The sequence below is a fragment of the Cervus elaphus genome, chromosome 31 (genome assembly GCF_910594005.1).
Source record: "Cervus elaphus chromosome 31, mCerEla1.1, whole genome shotgun sequence".
NCBI lineage: Eukaryota > Metazoa > Chordata > Mammalia > Artiodactyla > Cervidae > Cervus > Cervus elaphus.
The window spans coordinates 41,555,579-41,577,377 of NC_057845.1; the positions used below are offsets into that span (position 1 = coordinate 41,555,579).

At 36.9% G+C, this 21,799-nt stretch overlaps 2 protein-coding genes across 2 annotated transcripts; both read left to right on the forward strand.

Annotated features, from left to right (window-relative positions):
* Nucleotides 1-15,060: 15,060 nt before the first annotated feature.
* On the forward strand, nt 15,061-15,999 carry LOC122687484 (olfactory receptor 5H8-like). The gene has a single exon (XM_043893013.1). The coding sequence runs from the start codon at nt 15,061-15,063 to the stop codon at nt 15,997-15,999; it is 939 nt and encodes a 312-aa protein (XP_043748948.1).
* Nucleotides 16,000-20,785: 4,786 nt separating this feature from the next.
* On the forward strand, nt 20,786-21,736 carry LOC122687486 (olfactory receptor 5H8-like). Its single transcript, XM_043893015.1, has one exon. The coding sequence runs from the start codon at nt 20,807-20,809 to the stop codon at nt 21,734-21,736; it is 930 nt and encodes a 309-aa protein (XP_043748950.1). The 5' UTR covers nt 20,786-20,806.
* The last annotated feature ends 63 nt before the right edge of the window (nt 21,737-21,799 follow it).

The window sequence follows — 21,799 nt, forward strand, 5'->3', positions numbered from 1 at the left end:
TCACCACAATCCCACTCCTGGGCACATACCCTGAGGAAATCAAAACTGAAAAAAGCACATGTACCCCAGTGTTCACTGCAGTGCTATTTACAACAGCTAGAACATGGAGGCAACCTAGATGTCCATCAACAGTTGAATGGATAAAGAAGCTGTGATACGTATATACAATGGAATAATACTCAGCCATAAAAAGGAACTCATCTGAGTCCATTCTAATGAGGTGGATGAACCTACAGCCTATTATACAGAGTGAAGTAAGTCAGAAATAAAGATAAATATTGTGTACTAACACATATATATGGAATCTAGAAAGATGGTACTAATGGAATTATTTGCAGGGCAGCAGTGGAGACACAGACATAGAGAACAGACTTATGGATGGAGGTGGTGGAGAAAGCAGAGGGTGAGATGTATGGAGACAGTAACATGGAAACCTACATTATCATATGTGAAACAGACAGACATATAGTAAACAGGAGCTTGTCAGCCACTCTTTCCACTGTTTCCCCATCTATTTGCCGTGAAGTGATGGGACCGGATGCCATGATCTTAGTTTTCTGAATTTTGAGTTTTAAGCCAACTTTTTCACTCTGCTCTTTCACTTTCATCAAGAGGCTTTTTAGTTCCTCTTCACTCTCTGCCATAAGGGTGGTGTCATCTGCATATCTGAGATTATTGGTATTTCTCCCGGTAATCTTGATTCCAGCTTGTGCTTCATCCAGCCCAGCATTTCTCATGATGTACTCTGCATATAAGTTAATTAAGCAGGGTGACAATATACAGCCTTGACATACTCCTTTTCCTATCTGGAACCAGTCTGTTGTTCCATGTCCAGTCCTATCTGTTGCTTCATGACCTGCATACAGATTTCTCAAGAGGCAGGTCAGATGGTCTGGTATTACCATCTCTTTCATAATTTTCCACAGTTTATTGTAATCCACACAGTCAAAGGCTTTGGCAATAAAGCAGAAATAGATGGTTTTCTGGAACTCTTGCTTTTTCAAAGATCCAGAGGATGTTGGCAATTTGATTTCTTGTTCCTCTGCCTTTCTAAAACCAGCTTGAACATGTAGAAGTTCACGGTTCACGTATTGCTGAAGCCTGGCTTGGAGAATTTTGAACATTACTTTACTAGCGTGTGAGATGAGTGCAATTGTGCAGTAGTTTGAACATTCTTTGACACTCCCTTTCTTTGGGATTGGAATGAAAACTGACCTTTTCTGCTCCTGTGGCCACTGCTGAGTTTTCCAAATTTGCTGACATATTGAGCGCAGCACTTTCACAGCATCATCTTTAAAATACTTGAAATGAAGTAAGAGTGCTTTATTTGATATCAATTTTGTAATGAGTTCAGGGGGATCACTTGCCCTGGGATAACCACTGCATGTCAGTTTATCACTCTGAGTTTCTTTCAAGACAATAAAAAGTATCATACACCTAAAGTTAATTAAATCTTTTTCTTTTTATCATGAGGATTATTTCCTGGGGTATATCAGGAGAAGCTCTTGTTAAAAGTTTGGATTAAAATATTTACAATAATCTTATTGTTATATATTTCTGGAGGTACTCACAAATTTAGACCAGATCAACTTCCAGGAGAGATACATTGGTTATCATTGGAAAAATATTAATTGTCAGGATTATATGATTTTTGGACCATAATACTCAAAGAAATTTCATATACAAGCTATTTCTTATGCTGTAATAATATGATGAGAAGGGACGTAAGTCAGCCTCATTTGAGGGTTACAGTTAACAACTGCATCATGATATTTCCACTTATTTTTCAGTATAAAGAAAGAGGTTCACTAAATATATAGTCTTTATATAAATCAGAATTATCCAGGATAGTACCAATGGGAAGTACACATATATGAAGACAAATATAGAAATCAACCTATATAACTCTCTTTGTAAACATATATCTACACACACTTCTATATCTAAAGATATATATTATTAGGTTTGGGACACCTTATTATGGAGTCTGAGAAGACCTGTGATCTGTTATCTGCATGGTAGAGATCCAGGAAAGCTGAGGCAGTTATCAGGTTTGAAATCGAAGAACTGATGATATACATTCCAGCCCATGTATGAAAACCTGAGAACCAATAGCATGGAGGGCAAAATAAGATTCGCGTTCTGTCATGAATCAGATTCAGTCAGCCTCCCTCTGCCTTTCTGTTCCATACAGGCCCAGAATGGATGAGGTGACACTCACATACAAACGGTGCTGTAATCCACTTTACTAAGTCTACTAAGTCAATACTAATCTCTTTTAGAAACACACAGACACACACAAAAATAATGATAACTGGGTATCTGGGCAATCTAGACCATGTTAACGTGACACAAAATATGAACGACCACAAGTCCACCTGTTGTCAGCTTAGTTACCACACACAGCTAGTGGTAAAGAATCCAACTGCCAATGCAGAAGATGCAAGAGAAACAGACATGATCTGTAGGATGAGAAGATTCCTTGGAGAAAAAATGGCAACCCACAACAAACTGTGGAAAATTCTAAGAGATGGGATTATCAGACCATCTGACCTGCCTCCTGAGAAATCTGTATGCAGGTCAGGAAGCAACAGTTAGAACTGGACATGGAACAACAGACTGGTTCCAAATTGGGAAAGGAGTATGTCAAGGCTGTACATTGTCACCCTGCTTATTTAATTTATATGCAGAGTACATCATGAGAAATGCCAGGTTGGATGAAGCACAAGCTGGAATCAAGATTGCTGGGAGAAATACCAATAATCTCAGATATGCAGATGATACCACCCTATGACAGAAAACAAAGAGGAACTAAGGAGCCTCTTGATGAAAGTGAAAGAGAAGAGTGAAAAAGCTGGCTTAAAACTCAACATTAAAAAAGAAAAACAAAGATCATGGCATTTGTCCCATCACTTCATGGCAGACAGATGGGGAAACAATGGAAACAGTGACAGACTATTTTTTTGGGGGCTCCCAAATCACTGCAGAAGGTGATTGCAGCCATGAAATTAAAAGACATTTGCTCCTTGGAAGAAAAGCTATGGCAAAACTAGACAGCATATTAAACAGAGGAGACATTACTCTGCCAACAAAGGTCTGTATAGTCAAAGCTATGGTTTTTCCAGGAGTCATGTAGATTCGTAAGAGCTGGACCATAAAGAAAGCTGAGTACCAAAAAATTGATGCTTCTGAACTGTGGTGTTGGAGAAGACTCTTGAGAGTTCCTTGGACTGCAAGGAGATCAAACCAATTATCCTAAAGAAAATCAATCCTGAATATTCATTGGAAGCTCTGAGACTTTGGTCACCTGATGCAAAGAACTGACTCATTAGAAAAGACCCTGATTCTGGGAAAGACTGAAGCCAGGAGGAGAATGGGATGACAGAGGATGAGATGGTTGGATGGCATCACCCACTCGATGGACGTGAGTTTGAGCAACCTCTGGGAGTAGGTGATGGATGGGGAAGCCCAATGTGCTGCAGCCCATGGGGTTGCAGAGTTGGACACAACTGAGCAACTGAACTGATATCCCAATATAGACTGCTATGTATAAACCTAATGGCAACCACAAACCAAAAATCATAATAGATACAACACATAAAAAGTAGGAAGAAATACAAGCCATAAGGTTATCAAGTCAGAAGGGAAGGAATCAGAGAAGAAAGCATAAAAAAGAAGTACAAAACAACCTCAAAACAACTAATAAAATGGCAATATGTACATGCTATCAATAATTATTTTAAATGTAAAAAAAGATTAAATGCTTTAATCAAAACATACAGAAAGGCTGAAGGGATACAAAAACAATACCCATATTTATCCCACAGATACTCACTTCAGATCTAAAGACACACAGAGACTAAAAATGGAGGGATGAAAGTTATTCCATATAAATGGAAATCAAAATAAAGCTAGGGTGAAGTGAAAGTGAAAGTTGCTCAGTTGTGTCTGCCTCTTTGTGACCCCATGGACTATACAGTCCATGGAATTCTCTAGGCCAGAATACTGGAGTGGGTAGCCTTTCCCTTCTCCAGGGGATCTTCCCAACCCAGGGGTCAAACCCATTTCTCTCGCACTGCAGGCAGATTTTTTACCAGCTGAGCCACAAAGTAGCAATACTTATATCAAATGAAATAGACTTTAGAACAAAGACAGAAACAGGAGACATAGAAATACACTATATAATGATCAAGGGATCATCCAAGAAGATATAACCATTGTAAATATGTAGGTACTCCACATAGAAACACAGTACAGAAAGCAAATATTGATGAACATAAACGAAGATGTTGACAATAACACAATCATAGTAGGGGACATTAACACTCTTCTTACATCAGTGGACGGATCATCCACACAGAAAATCAGTAAGGAAACTGATCTTCAAGGATTCTTTAGATCAAATGGGCTTAATCGATATGTATACAGGACATTCCGCCCCATAACAGCAAAAACACATTGTTTCAAATGCACGTGGAACACTCTCCAGGATACATTATGAATGGCAGCACCCAAAAACAAGCCTTAAGAAATTTAAGAAAATTAAAATCAGATCAAGCATTCTGACCACACTGCTTTGAGACTAGAAATCAATAATGAGAAAAAAAAAAATCCCTCCAGAAAACACAAACATATGGAAGCTAAATAACACACTACTAAAAATTCAATGGGTCAATGAAGAAATCAAAGAAGAAATTTTTTTAGAGGGGGAAGAAAATGAAAACACAATGATCCTGCAAAGGCAGTTATTAGACGAAAGTTTACAGCAAAACAAGTCTACCTCAGAAATAAGAAAAATCTAATTCCTAAGTAAAAGGAAATAAAACCTACAGGTCAAAGCAGAAATAAATGAAAGAGATTAAAAGAAAAAAATATAAAAGAGTAATGAAACTAAGAACTGCTTCTTTGAAAGATAAACAAAACTGTTAAACCTTTAGCCAGACTCATCAAAAGAAAGAGGATCCGGATCAAAAAATAAGAAATGGAAAAGAATAAATGACAACCAGCACTACAGAATTACAAAGGATCATAAGAGATTACTATGAACAAACTCTATGTCAATAAAATGGACAACCTAGAAGAAAAGGATAAATACCAAGATATATACAATCTCCCAAGACAGAACCAGAAAGAAATAGAAAATATGAACAGACCAATTACCAGCAGAGAAATTGAATCAGTAAAGTAACAACAACAACGAACATAACAAAAATTCCCAACAAGCAAAAGTCCAATACAAGATAGCTTCACAGGTGAATTCTATCAAACATTTAGAGAAAAGTTAACACCCATCCTTCTCAAAGTATTCTAAAAATTACAGAGGGATGAAAGCTTCCAAACTCATTTTACATTGCCAGGATTACCCTGATATAAAAGCTAGAAATACATATCTCACAAAAAATTATAGGCCAATATCTATGATGAACACCAAGGCAAAAACCTCCAAATGAATATTAGCAAACCAGTTTCAACAATATATTAAAAAGATTGCACATGATTAAGTGGGTTTTATACCAAGTTATGCAAAGATGGTTCTGAAAGTCAATCAATGTGATACACCACAGCAAAAAATTGAAGAATAAAAATCATATGATCATTTCAATACATGCAGAAAAACCTTTTGAAAAAATTCAACATCAATAAAGTTGCAAGATACAAAATTAATATACAGAAATCTGATGCATTTCTATGCATTAACAATGAACTATCAGAAACAGATATTAAGGAGGCATCTCATTTATAATTAGATTAAAAAATAAAATACCTAGCAATAAACCTACCTAAGGACGTAGAAGAACTAAGAAAACTATAAGACACTGATAATAGACATGAAGGCATACACAAATAGATGAAAAGATACACTCTGTTCTCTGGAAGAATCAATCTTGTTATAATGACATACTTCCCAGGATAATCTACAGATTCAGTTCAATCCCTGTCAAAGAATCATGACATTTTTCATGATAGAACAAATAGTACTAAAATTTGTACTGAAAAACAAAATAATTCAAAGAGCCAAAACAATCCTGAGAAGAAATAATAGAGCTGGAGGTATATACTCCCTGATTTGAGAATATACTACAAATTAAAGTCATCAAGACAATATGGCACTGGGACAAAAATGGATGTACAGATTAATGAAACACAGAGGAGAGCCCAGACATAAAAACCCATAAACTTATCATTAATTAATCTACAATAAAAGAGGAACGACATTCAATGAGAAAATTCAGCACTTCAGTAAGTGCTGCTGGCCATAAACAGGAATGAATGTGAGTCAGCTGAACTGAGGTGGATGAACCTAAAGCCTGTTATACAGGGGGAAGTAAGTTAAGAAGAGAAAAACAAATATCCTGTATTAACACAGAATAATGGAATCTAGAAAAATGGTACCGATGAACCTATTTGTACGGCAGGAATAGAGATGCAGACATGGAGAGTGGACTTGGGGGCACAGCAGGGAAAAGACAGGGTGGGGCAGACTGAGAGGGCAGCATTGAAACATACAGATTATCATCTGCAAAACAGATAGCTAGTGGGAAGTGCCGTATAACACGGGGAGCTCAGCCTGGTGCTCTGTGATGACCTAGAGGGGCGGGAGGTTCAAGAGGGTGAGACAAGTGTATACCTGTGATCGATTCATGTTGTTGTACGGCAGAAGCCAACACAACATTGCAATTATCCAGCAATTAAAAATAAAAAAATAAGTGCTGCTGGGAAAACTGGATGCTACATATAAAAGGATGAAGTTAGAACACTTTCTCACATCATACACAAAAATAAACTCAAAATGGCTTAAAGACCAAAATGCAAGACCATAAATCCTTAAAGTGGCTTCCCAGGTAGGACTAGTGGTAAAGAATTCACCTGCTAATGCAGCAGACATTAGAGATGTAGGTTTGATCCCTGGGTTGAGAAGATACCCTGGAGTAGGGAATGGGAACCCACTCCAAAATTCTTGCCTGGAGAATCCCATGGACAGAAGAGGCTGGTGGGCCCTGGTCTATAGGGTTGCAAAGAGTCAGACACGACTGAAGTGACTTAGCATGCACAAATCCTTATAAGAAAACATACTAGAATTTTATTTGACATAAATCATAACAATATATTTTTGGATTTGTTTCATAAGACAGAATAAACATTCTCAATGTAATTTGTCATTGGGAGAAATGCAAATTAAGACCATAGTGAGATATCATGACCCACCTACTGAAATGATAACATTGGAAAGACTTCTTATACTGGAAGCAACAATGTAGACACCTGTTAGATTTAAAAAAAAACAAAAAAAACAACAACCTGATAGGTTAAAAAAAAAAAGACTGAGAAGATAGTTACACAATATTGAGGTGGGCAGTATGTTTAAGACAAGCTACATATTATATGTGTTGATGCACATTATACTACTTACTTCATCTGTCTGCTGAGTTTCCACAGTGACTTCTCGTTATCTATGTTTTCTTTTTCACCTCCTTTTTATCTTTCACTAGCAGAATTCTAAGTACACAGAAGAATTGAAAAATGACCCAAAATATGTCCTTTGCTTTCCCTCTAACTTCCAATCAAATCCCAAGTGGAGGTTAAACATTCATTGTACACTTCAGATATAAAAACACAATATCACAATTGTCATATTATAATATTTTGATGTAAATAATGCCATTATTTTCTTCAGTGAATGCTCAATGGCAACTTTGTTTATACTTAAAGGCAAATCTGAATATGCGACCACCATGTGCAAAATCCCTCAACAGTTTTCATTTAAGTTGGGATATAGATCAAATTGGCAATATCTGCTAGATCATGGAAAAAGCAAGAGAGTTCCAGAAAAACATCTATTTCTGCTTTATTGACTACACCAAAGCCTTCGACTGTGTGGATTACAATAAACTGTGGAAAATTCTGAAAGAGATGGGAATACCAGACCACCTGACCTGCCTCTTGAGAAACCTGTATGCAGGTTAGAACTGGACATGGAACAACAGACTGGTTCCCAATAGGAATAGGAGTACGTCAAGGCTGTATATTGTCACCCTGCTTATTTAACTTATATGCAGAGTACATCATGAGAAATGCTGGGCTGGAGGAAGCACAAGCTGGAATCAAGATTGCCGGGAGAAATATCAATAACCTCAGATATGCAGATGACACCACCCTTATGGCAGAAAGTGAAGAGGAACTAAAAAGCCTCTTGATGAAAATGAAAGAGGAGAGTGAAAAAGCTGGCTTAAAGCTCAACATTCAGAAAACTAAGATCATGGCATCTGGTCCCGTCACTTCATGGGAAATAGATGGGGAGACAGTGGAAACAGTGTCAGACTTTATTATTTTGGGCTCCAAAATCACTGCAGATGGTGATTGCAGCCACGAACTTAAAAGATGCTTGCCCCTTGGAAGGAAAGTTATGACCAACCTAGACAGCATATTAAAGAGCAGAGACATTACTTTGCCAACAAAGGTCCATCTAGTCAAGGCTATGGTTTTTCCAGTGGTCATGTATGGATGTGAGAGTTGGACTGTGAAGAAAGCTGAGCACTGAAAAATTGATGCTTTTGAACTGTGGTGTTGGAGAAGATTCTTGAGAGTCTCTTAGACTGCAAGGACATCCAACCAGTCCATCCTAGAAGAGATCAGTCCTGGGTGTTCATTGGAAGGACTGATGCTGAAGCTGAAACTCCAGTACTTTGGCCACCTCATGCGAAGAGTTGACTTATTGGAAAAGACCCTGATGCTGGGAGGGATTGGGGGCAGGAGGAGAAGGGGACGACAGAGGATGAGATGGCTGGATGGCATCACCGACTCGATGGGCGTGAGTTTGAGTAAGCTCCGGGAGTTGGTGATGGACAGGGAGGCCTGGCGTGCAGCAATTCATGGGGTCACAAAGAGTCAGATACAACTGAGCGACTGAACTGAACTGATAGAACAAAATCTCACCTACCGTGAGGTCTGATGTGACCCCACCAATGCTGGCCTCCCTTGTCCACTCTGACTCCTCTTTGCTTCTCTTTATATTTCTGCTACATTTGCAAAATTTTTTGGTTTATTTCTCTAATGATCTAGTTCTTTGATAAGGTAGGCCTTCAGATGATGAAACTGAAGAAGGCAAATGTCTGGAGACAACACCATATTAGAAATGTAGATACACAGTCATCACTACTTAAACAGAACTTGCATTTTAAAAAAACCTCTGGAATATTCATAGGGATTAATGTTTGAGAAGCACTAACTTAGGCCACTTCCCACAGTGGTCTTCGGTTTTCTTTTTCTTTTTCTCCTCCTGCGAATTTTGCCTAGTAAGATTTCTCACTAGTTTTCAGCTTAAAGTAGGAAGTCAGGTGTAGTTGTGGAATGTGAGCCACGGTTTGCCCAAGAAGGAAAGATTTAGGAGTTGACTTCTAAAGAGAATCTGTAACTTTGGCCTCACTGAAATCATGAGTGATGAGCTCAGACAATATTGTACTCATCAAAGAACTTAGTATATCAAATTTATAGATAAACTGGAGTTTGCATAAACATTTCAAAAGTGCCTGTGGTGGAAAGAAGTGGTATGAAGTGCAATTTCAATTGAGAAACCTGGGAACTGTCTACAATGACTTGATGTTTATGATTTCAGTCTGTAATGCCCAATGAGACAACCTGGATTTCTCATACATGTCCAAGTTCAAAATGCCCAGCAGACCAGCTTAGCATTGTCCTAAAGGGAATCTTTGGGCATCATCAGGGGAATTTGAGTTCTACGCTCTTTCCTCTTCTGACAAAAGCACACAACTGTACAACTTATTTACTCTGTGTTAAAGACAAATTCATATAAACAACAGTTTCCTGAACTTGGAAAATGAAGCCTTCAAAATGAAACAATGTACAAAGAACTATTGCCTGTGTTATTGTCATTGCAGTGCTCTTGTATTATTTTCTACTTCAGAAAGCTGAACCCTAAAAGGATCTTGAAAACTTCTTAGTAGATACTGGTAAGAGAGAATGATTTCTATAATAACATTATGTTTTTACTGAAAACAAAGAGTCAGACACGACTGAGCAACTGAACTGAACTGAAAGTTTAAAATACTATAAAATTTATAATAATTTTGATTTGGTTTACAAGATATCAAAATAGCCAGGTGAAAATGGAAAGCAAATAGTGAATAATCTGTATATTTTATTATTGTGAGTAAATATGGTCAAGCAAGATAGCGCTAAGGCCACATTGTAATCCTTAGTGATATTTAATTATTTGGTTAATACAACTATTATATAATTATTCCATAAGATAAGCTTTGGTAAACTGGAACATTAAATAAATTAAAAGTGGGTTGAAATATTTAGGCCACAATGTTTCCCATGCAAGATCTTCCTGACAACTGTATTCAAAATATTTATTCTACTTAGTTAACCTATATTCACTACTTTTCCATGTATTTCTTAGGTTATTTCACTGAATATGTAAATATATCATCTATCTATCTATTTATGTATCTTCTGAAACGGTAAAAATACCCCTCTAGTCTCTTTTGACCTTTAGTAAAAGGTAGGCCTTAAGTACCCACACACTGAATTAAGAATTTTTGATTATTTATTAATTTGAGATTGCATGGAAGAACTGCAATTACAGGTACATTGCCTTTATTCAGTTTTAGTTTTTAGCTCAATTTGATTCTGCTACTAAAAGTTGCGGAGAAGCAAATGCTATAAAGAAAAGCTGAATTTCTAGATAAATTCAGCTCTGATTACAGTAATAACAATGATAAAGCATCTTTTAAATATAAAAAGAACTTTGAGGCAATGCTAGTATATTTATGAACAATTTTAAAATGAATTGAAAATGCAATACTATTTCATATATAAATTGCACATGAAAATAAACTTGGAATTTTGAAGAAAAGTAAAAGAAAGGTTTCCCAGTGCTGCCAACTTTGGATGAAACCAGAGTTAAGACAAATATTTGCCACCACTAAGCCCCCAAACTCTGAGACGTTTATTTAATCTTCAGCCTTTCTAATACTTCTCTCTCTCTCCATTTCCTGATCTTTCCTATGCTTATCCATGGTCCTTAGTCTCTTTCTGTTTTTTTGTTCCTTTTTGTTTTCTTTTCACTCAAAGTTTCCACTTCACTTCTCTACCCATTCTTATCTCCATACCCTCCTCTTTCTCTTTTGAAAAACTACATGATATTGTTCTACAGGAAAAAAAATCCGCATCTGTCTCCCGGTGGTAAAGAAATGTCAACTGTTCCCAACATGTTAGATCCCTTCTTTCATTCTCCTCACTGCTAGGCCACTTCTGATTGTTCTCTAACTCAACTCTGTTACGATATGAAAACTGCTCTCACTAAAGCCACTAAAAGTCGCTTAATTCCCACATGCAAAGATTTCTTTTCACTCTGTCCTATCAAAATATTCATTTGGCTTTAAGGACTGTATTTGACTTCGTTCTTCTTGAGTATTTTCTTCTGTTTGAGTTCCCAACACATCTTTCCAATTCCCTCCTGTTTCTTCTATTCACTCTGCTCAGGAGCATTTTTTTTTTTTTTTTTTTTTTTTTGTCTTTTTCTCCTTTTGGGTGACTCAGAGCTCTTGGTTGCAAGAAGAATTAAGTTATTTGAACGGAAATTGGCTCCAATGAAGAAACGTTAGGGTGAGTTGAAGAAATCCACTGGATAAATGGGAAGGCACACAAAGAAAGAAATCAGACAGCTGACACCCAAATCATGTTTCAGTTCTGGTTCAGTAAGACCGGTTATCATTGTAGCTGAACTTAAATGCCGCAACGCACACTGACAATGCCATTGTTGTGGACATAGGATTCATTTTCTGGGGTTACAACACTTTTTCCTTGGTTAAGTTGGCAAACAAAATCCCTTTCGTGCACATATAATTTTTGTCTTTATATATGTTCTAAATGCAGTGTGGTGAGTTTGGGTGCTTTGCTTAGTTGCTCAGCCGTGTCCCACTCTTTGCAACCCCATGAACTGCAGCCCGCCAAGCTCCTCTGTTCATGGGGATTTCTCCAGGCAAGAATACTGGAGTGGGTTGCCAAGCCTTCCTCCAGGGGGTCTTCCCAACTCAGGGACTGAACCCAGGTCTCCTGCATTGCAGGCAGATTCCTTACCAGCTGAGCTACCAGGGAGCCCTGAGTTTGAGTGAAAGTGAAAGTTGCTGAGTCATGTCTGACTCTTTGCGACGCTGTGGATTATACAGTCCATGAAATTCTCTAGGCCAGAATACTGGAGAAGGGTAGCCTTTCCTTTCTCCAGGGGATCTTCCCAACCCAGGGATCAAACCCAGGTCTGCCACATTGCAGGCAGATTCTTTACCAGCTGAGCCACAAGGGAAGAGTTTGAGTGTCTAACCCTAAATCAAATGCCTCACTAAACACCCCCCCTCCCACCCCTCCCTGCCCCATCCTAGGTTCAAGGGGAAGGACAAAGTCACTTTCTAGAATTTTGGCTTCTAGAGTGGATGACAGTTTTTGTTTGCCCCCAAAACTCATGTGGTAAAAAAAGAGGATCAGATTTTTCCATCTAATAAATTATATACATCCATTTCTCTCTAATATAACTTCCTCAAGTTTATTTTCATGCCTTCTCTCTTTTTACCTTACTCACACTGGCCAATGGAAAGGTCATACATACTATGTATTTCAGCCACCTCAATGACTCCCAAGTCATTATTTCTATCAATCTTTTGTATAATCATACTGTGAAGTTTATCTAACTTGACTATCCAGAGGATGTTCTTGCAAAACCTAGCTACTGCATCTGAGTCTTCTATGTCAATTTTTGATGTCCATCTGCCCAGTCACTTAGTTACTCTCTCTCCTTTACTAATCACTCCTTCATATCTTACATGTCACCAAGTTCCAGTGACACTGAGCAGGACCCTGTAGGGCCCTCATGAGTACAAAAGATTTTCAGTATTTCCCATTTCTTTGTAGGAAAAAAGCTTTAGCTCTTAGACCTTCCCTGAGTTCCTAAGGTCAGATTCAAACAGTTCCTAATTAGGAAAAGGGGGGGAATACAGAAGCAAAGAGGAACAGTCAGCAAACAATATTGCAGAGATGAAGCAGGGTCCTTGTTCTCCCTCAAGGAATATACATAACAACATAACTTTAAGTTCTTCTTTAAGGCCTCTATCCAGGTGGAGGATGGTAACTTCAGGCTGAGCACAAGATTCCTGGAACACACCCTGTTACCCCATCACAAACCAATCAGAAGAGAGTCATACATTCTGCAGCCCCCTCATCCCAAGTTTTGCCTTTAAAAACTCTTCCTCAAAAACCAAGGATGAGTTAGGATTTTAGAACGTAAGCCACATATTCCCCTTGCCTGGCCCTGTACTAAACCTTTCTCTGTTCAAAACTCCCAAATAAACTTTTTGGTTTGTTTGGTCTTTCTATGCATCGGGGACACAAACTTGAGTTCAGCAGTACAAGTGATCTTCATTCTCATTTTATTTTGATCTCTTTGTCTTCCTCATCATTACTAACATTATATCACATGAACTAAGAATTTCACATACATTTAGGTCACCTGGTGAATATTTATAAAATTCCTTTTATCAGAGCCCATTCATGATCTACTGAATCAATTTCTTCAGTTATACTTCAGAATCAATATTTTGCACAAAACTCCCCCAGACAATTCTGATATGTAATCTGGTTTAGGAATCATTGGACAATAGCTACAGCTTCCTAATTATTGTTTATGACGCAAGTTTCTTCTCCCTGCACCCTATTTTCTATAGCCAAATATTTAAATTCAAAAAATAAGTGATGTTCTCCCTCTTTGTCTAATAAGTTTAAGATTCTTGCCGAATGCTTGCAGAAGGAAGTTGAAGATCTTCACATGACATTTCATTCATTTTATACACTGGTCCCTTCTAACATTGCTACTTTGTTCTACACAATGAATCCATGCTCTACACAAAGAATTTCTTGACCTTACTCTTTCAGTCAATTCAGTCGCTTAGTCGTGTCCGACTCTTTGCGACCCCATGGACTGCAGCACGCCAGGCTTCCCTGTCCATCACCAACTCCCAGAGCTTGTTCAAACTCATGTCCATTGAGTTGGTGATGCCATCTGACTATCTCATCCTCTGTTGTCCCCTTCTCCTTCTGCCTTCAACCTTTCCCAGCATCAGGGTCTTTTCCAATGAGCCAGTTCTTTGCATCAGGTGGCCAAAGTATTGAAGCTTCAGCTTCAATGTCAGTCCTTCCAATGAATATTCAGGACTGATTTCATTTAGGATTGACTGGTTTGATCTCCTTGAAGTCCAAAAGACTCTCAAGAGTCTCCTTCAACACCACAGTTCAAAAGCTTCAATTCTTCAGTGCTCAGCTTTCTTTATATTCCAACTCTCACATCCATACTTGACTACTGGAAAAACCATAGCTTTGACAAGATGGACCTTTGTTGACAAAGTAATGTCTCTGCTTTTTAATATGCTGTCTAGGTTGGTCGTAGCTTTTCTTCCAAGGAGCAAGTGTCTTTTAATTTCATGGTTGAAGTCACCATCTGCAGTGATTTTGGAGCCCCAAAAGATAAGGTCTGTCACTGTTTCCATTGTTTCCCCATCTATTTGCCATGAAGTGATGGGACCAGATGCCATGATCTTAGTTTTCTGAATGTTGAGTTTTAAGCCAACTTTTTCACTTTGCTCTTTCCCTTTCATCAAGAGGTTCTTTAGTTTCTCTTTGCTTTCTGCCATTAGGGTGGTGTCATCTGTATATCCGAGGTTATTTAGTATTCAATAAGTTTGCTCATCTTCAGAATGTCTTTCTTCTCTTCTAAATCTTCTCGTTTCTGTGCAAAGTTTTAAATGACATAATGCTTTTCTGTGTTCTAAATCTGCTCACTTCTGAAAAAAATTTTACGTGATGTAATTGCATTATTCTAATATAACTTTTCTACTACTAATTTTCATGTATCATAGTAAGAGTAAATAAAAAATATTCAGGTTAGTATATGCTTTTATTTCAATTGCCCTCAGCGGATTCACTTTTAAAAATAAATGATCTTCTTTTTCCATTTACCACATTGCATTTCAGATGCCATCTATTAAGGATATGGAAACCAAAAATGCAACAGAGCTGAGAGAGTTCATTCTTACAGGACTTACACATCAACCAGAGTGGCAAATTCCCCTGTTTCTGCTGTTCTTTATGATATATCTCATCACCATCATGGGAAACACTGGTCTGATTGCACTCATCTACAATGACCCTCAACTTCATATCACGATGTACTTTTTTCTTGGGAACTTGGCCTTTGTGGATACTTGGTTATCATCCACAGTGACCCCCAAGATGTTAATCAACTTCCTAGGCAAGAGTAAGATGATCTCTCTCTCTGAATGCAAGATACAATTCTTTTCCTTTGCAATCAGTGTAACCACAGAATGTTTTCTGCTGGCAACAATGGCATATGATCGCTATGTAGCCATTTGCAAACCACTACTTTATCCAGTGATTATGACCAATAGACTATGCACGCAGCTGCTAGTCTCATCATTTGTAGGTGGCCTTCTTCATGCCTTAATTCATACAGGTTTTTTATTCAGATTAACCTTCTGTAACTCTAACATAATACTTCATTTTTACTGTGATATCATGCCACTGATTAAAATTTCTTGTACTGACCCTTCTATTAATGTTCTGATGATATTTATTTTCTCTGGCTCAATACAGGTGTTCACCATTCTGATAGTTCTTGTCTCATACACACTTGTTCTCTTTACAATATTAAAAAGGAAATCTTTGCAAGGCATAAGGAAGGCCTTCTCCACCTGTGGGGCCCACCTCCTGTCTGTCTCTTTATACTATGGGCCTCTTCTCTTCATGTATGTGCGACCTGGATCCACACAAGCAGATGATCAAGATATGATGGACTCTTTATTTTACACTGTCATAATTCCTTTCTTAAATCCAATTATTTACAGCCTGAGAAATAAGAAAGTTATAGATTCCCTGGCAAAAATGTTAAAGGGAGATGGTTTTATCTCATAGTATTATCGGTACTCTTTTCATTTAAATATTAACAATATTATATAGTTTAGATGTTGCTATGTGATAGTGTTCAGTTTTTTTTGGATGTATAATTGTTCTAATATTTTAGTGACTTAAGACATTAGTAACTAATAAGTCCCATAAAATAGATTCATGTTCTTATTCAAAACATGTAAAAATTTGAATCCTCTTTATAGAATACTAAAATAAAGCAAAAAACCCCAAGTATTTTCTATGCCTGTATGTTCTTCCATGTGGTTTTAAAATGCATTAAATATTAAAACAGAGAAGTTCCTCTGAAGGAGACTTGTTTATGATGTCTTTGACACTTACAAGTCAATCACATTTAACTTCAAAGTGGAGGCGGGTTGGTATTTGAATGAAGAGAGGCAAACCCTAGGAATTCTGCTGGCCATCAAAAGGGTTTACATTCCACTTTATTTGGTGCATGGTAAATTTCACTTCTCATGGGAATCAACTCTCATATCACAGAAAGAAATGGGAGAGCAATGAGAAAAAAAAAATGACAGGGGATCTAAGATAATGAAGACAAAGAGCTACACTATGAGAGATGCTTTTACCTTCCTGGGCTCCGAGAGAGACAAAAGGCAAGTTATTGCTCACTATCTATGATGATTTCTAAAGTCCCTTCTGGCTGTGTATGTATTTGTAGGTCAATCTGGAAAACTTTACTAAGAAGGTTAATAGATAAACTGAAAGTTTAGGATGGGTAAGAATGAAGAGGCAGAATAGGAAAATAATGGTCAATATTCCTAGAATTTTTTTTTAAAAAGTGAAATTAATTAGAAAAATAGTCACATGTAAAGGTTATTGGAATGTGTGGATGACAATGAGAAGCTTTGCATACTAACATGCGTACTTACTAACAAAGTTCAAATAATGTCAAGATATGATACCGTACTGCCCAGTGAGAGGCTAGGAAAGACACGAACAAGGGTTTGGATGTGTGTGCTCCAGATGTTCATTTTCACTCCATACTCTAAGACTAACGAGTGATTCACCGTCAGGTCCACCCCTTGTCTTCCTCCCATTATTGATTCTAGGTACATTCTTGCAGATACCACTGTGGCCCTCAGCTTCATAACCACCTACCTCTAAAACTCTAATTACTTATTGCCTCCAATCTGCTCATTCTCTCTTATGTCCCAAACATATCTGCCAGATTTTTCTTTGTAAAAAGAACTGAGATGAAATCACATAACTCTTCAAGGATTTTTAATGGACTCTCATTATTACTGAGTTTCCCAAATTTGCTGACATACTGAGTGTAACACTTTAACATCGTACTAGGTTGTCATTAAGGGAATCAATGGTGCTATCAGGGGAATTTTATTTTATTATTCCTTCCCCTTCTGGCAAATGCACATAGTTAAAATGTATATAAGCAGCATTTCCCTGAGCCTGGAAAATTAAGCCTCCAAAGTGAATCCGTGGGAAGAATTATCACTCCTGTTACTGTCATTCTGGGGCTCTTGTATTATTTTTTGCTTCTGAAAGCCAAACTCTCAAAGAATCTCAACAATTCCTTAACAGCTATAGGTAAGAGAGGATGACTCTTATAATATTCACTTTTAATAGAAATTTAAAATACTTTTAAATTTACAATAATTTTGATTTGGTTTACAAGATACCTGAACAGTCATTTGAAAATTGAAAGTAAATAGTGAATAATCTGTTTATTTTACTATTATGAGTAAATATGAATAAGCAGAATAGCTCTAAGGCTACATTTTACCATTTAATCATACTTAATTATCTGCTTAACATAATCACAAGACTCCACAGGATAAGAGTTGGTAAACTAGAACGTTAAATTAAAAGTTGGTTTAAATATTTAGATCACAATGTTTCCTGTGTAAGTAATCTTTCTGATAATTGTGTTCAAAATATTTATTCCATTTAACTAACTATACTGGTGGATTAAATTTCAAATTATATCACCTAAATAGTAACCCCTCTATCCTTTCATCCACTCCTTAATTATTTCATTGAGTATATCTGTGTACATATATATGCAAAAGTTCTGGAAATGGCCCTTAATCATTTTGACTTTTATTACTTCATAAGTACCCATACACTGAATTGAGAATTTTTCATTATTTACTGATTTGGGACTGAATGGAAGGAAAGTGTATTTCAAATAAATACACAGTTAACAGTTGCAGTTATTGGCATTGGTTATTTATATGACCTTTATTCAGTTCCAGTCTTTGGCTCAATTTTATTCTGCTAATAAAAACTGTGGATAAACAAATGCTGTGACAGAAAACCAGAAGGATTTCTAGAGAAAGTCAGCTCTAATCTCAGTAACAGCAAAGGTAAAGGATCTTTCAAACATAAAGTTTGATGCAGTGTTAGTTTATTTATAGACAATATACATTTCTGAAGTAAATTTATTTAAATTAAACACTGTCATACACAAATTCCATAGGAATAAAAACTTGGATATTTGAAGGAAAGAAAAAGGAAAGTTTCCCAGTGTTGAAAAATTTCAAGGAAAACCAGGGTTAATATAAACATAAGGCCCCCCAAACCATTGAGACTTTCCCCTTATTTCATCTTCAGCCTTTCTCTGATACTTCCTCTCCCTCTTCATTTCCTTCTCTTTTCTACACTTATCCATCTACATTCCTTACTTTCTTTCTGCTTTTTGTGGTTTCATGTTTTCTTCCCACCCACCTACACATCTCATTCTACTTCCCTACCCAATCTCATCTCAATGCCCTCCTCTATCTCTTTTGAAAATTCTCATGACATTTTTCTACAAGGAAAAAAAAAACCTCATCTGTTCTTCACATCTCAGATACTCTGTTTCATTCTCCTCACTGCTGTGCCATTTGCTTCCATTCAGTTTCCAGTGTTCTTTGATTCAGTTCTAGGACAAAATGGAAACTGCTCTCACTAAAGCCACTAAAAATCTCTTAATTTCCAGATTCAATTATCTCTGTTCACTCCTTATCTTAACAAGAGCAGTGATTTCACTTTTGGCACTCTACATTCCTTTGTGCTTTTAAAGTATTTTCCTCTCTTTAAGTTCCCTACATTCAGCTTTCCAACTCCTTCCCTCTTTTCTGATGAGTCTGCTCAGTAGCCTTTTCTGGTCTTTCCTTTTCTCTTTTGGGTGAGCCAGTGCTCTTGGTTCCAAGAGGAAAACAGTTAATTGAATGAAAACTGAATCCAGCAAAGAAATGCTAGGAAAGTTGGAGAAACCCACTGGAGAAATGGGTAGTCAACACTCCAAATCATGTTCTAGCTCTAGCTCAATAGCCTTGTTATCATTGTTGCTGAACTTAAATACTACAAATCACACTGAAAATGCCATTGTGATGGGCACAGGATTCATTTTCTAGGGACGTGATACTGTTCCCTTGATTGAGTTGGCAACCAAAATGCTCTTCTGCACACATCAAGTCTTTGTCATTCTCTCTCTATATTCCAAACTCAGTGTATGTGCAGTAGAGTTACTAGCAGTAGATCAAGCCCCCTTACATTAGGCTCAAGGAAAAGTCAGTTTCTAGAAGTTTGGTTTCTAGACTTATTAGGTAGAAAATAGGATCAGGTGTTATGTATCTAAAATTATGTATATACCTACACACACACACACACACACACACATATCCACTTTTAAATCTCTTTAAATTTCCTCAAATTTATTTTCATGCTACATTTCCCTTTACCTTGTATACATTTCCCAATGGATAGATCATACTATATTTTAGCCACTTCTATGACTCCCAAGTCATTACTTTTTATTTTTATTAAGCTTTTGTAGAATTATATACCTGGGTGTTCAGAGGATGCTCCTTGCAAAAACTGGCCATTTCATCTGAGCTTTCAACATCAGTTTTTGAAAACCATTGGTGAGTTAGGATTTTTTGAGCTGAAGCCACCCATTCTCCTTGCTAGTCCCTGCAATATACCTTTCTCTACTCCAAACTCAGACATTTTGGTTTGTTTGACCTCACAGTACATCGGGGACACAAACTTGCATTCAGCAACACAAATGAGTCTTCATTCTGATTTATTTTAATCTCTCACTTTGTCTTCTTTGTCACTCCTAATGTCATATCACACATGAATTAAGAACTTCACACACATTTAAATCACCTGGGGAATATTTCTACAATACATATTATCAGACTCCATTCAAGATCTACTGATCTGATGTCTACAGCAATACTTCAGAATCTATAATTTGCACAAAATTTCCCTCAGACAATTCTGATGTCTAATCTAGTTTGGGAGTCACTGGACAATAGTCACAACTTCCTGATTAGTATTTATGACACAAGTTTTTCTCCTTGCAGTCTATTTTCTGCAATCAAATATTTAATTTCAAAAATAACTGATGTTGCCACTTTCTGTTTTATATGTTTTCATTTCTTACTTATTTCTTGAAGAATATAGCTCAAGATCATTCATATGGCATTCAATTCACTTTATAAACTGGGTCCTTCTAACATCTGTACTTAGATGCTGCATCCATGTCCTACACATAGAATTTCTTGATCTCATTCTATAGTATTCCCTAATTTTGCTCATCTCCAGAAAGTCTTTCTTCTCTTCTAAATCTGCTCATTTCTGTACAAATTTTTAAATGTTGTAATTGAACTGTTTTAACATAACTTACACAAGTAATTTTTATGTACTATAGTAAGATTATTAAAGAGCATTTAGATAGTATATGGTTTTATTTCAATTACCTTCAACAAATATTAGTTTTAAAATGCTTGATAACTTTCTTTTCCATTTACTGCACTTGTTTCAGAGGCTATCTATCAAGGATATGGAAACAAAAAATGCAACAGAGCTGATGGAGTTCATTCTCACAGGTCTTACACATCAACCAGAGTGGCAAATCCCCCTGTTCCTTCTGTTCTTCATGATATATCTCATCACCATCATGGGGAACCTTGGTCTGATTGCTCTCATCTGCAATGACCCTCACCTTCACATCCCCATGTACTTATTCCTTGGGAGTTTAGCATTTGTGGATGCCTGGGTATCATCTACAGTGACCCCCAAAATGCTGGCCAACTTCCTAGGCAAGAGTAAGATGATATCTCTCTCTGAATGCATAGTACAATTCTTTTCCTTTGTAATCAGTGTAACCACAGAATGTTTTCTGCTGTCAACAATGGCATATGATCGCTATGTGGCTATCTGCAAACCATTACTTTATTCAGTGATTATGGCCAATAGGCTATGCATGCAACTAGTAGTCTTATCATTTTTAGGTGGCCTTATACATTCCATAATTCATACAGGTTTGTTATTCAGAGTAACATTTTGTAACTCTAATATAATACATCACTTTTATTGTGACATTATGCCACTGATTAAAATTTCTTGTACTGATCCCTCTATTAATGTTCTGATGGTATTTATTTTCTCTGGTTCAATTCAGGTGTTTACCATTCTCATTGTTCTTATCTCTTATATACTTATTCTCTTTACAATATTAAAAAAGAAGTCTATACAAGGAATAAGGAAAGCCTTCTCCACCTGTGGAGCCCACCTTTTGTCTGTCTCTTTATACTATGGGCCTCTTCTCTTCATGTATGTGCACCCTGGATCTGAACAAGCAGATGATCAAGATATGATAGACTCTCTATTTTACACTGTCATAATTCCTTTCTTAAATCCAATTATCTACAGCCTGAGAAATAAGAAAGTCATAGATTCACTGACAAAAGTGTTAAAGAGATATTCTTAGATCTCATAGTAATATCTATTTTCATTAAAGCATTAACTAAATTGTATAGTTTTGATCTTGCCA

What these genes read in the sequence shown, in the direction of transcription:
- LOC122687486 (XM_043893015.1), top strand. Translation starts at nt 20,807, where the DNA reads ATGGAAACAAAAAATGCAACAGAGCTGATGGAGTTCATTCTCACAGGT.
- LOC122687484 (XM_043893013.1), top strand. Translation starts at nt 15,061, where the DNA reads ATGGAAACCAAAAATGCAACAGAGCTGAGAGAGTTCATTCTTACAGGA.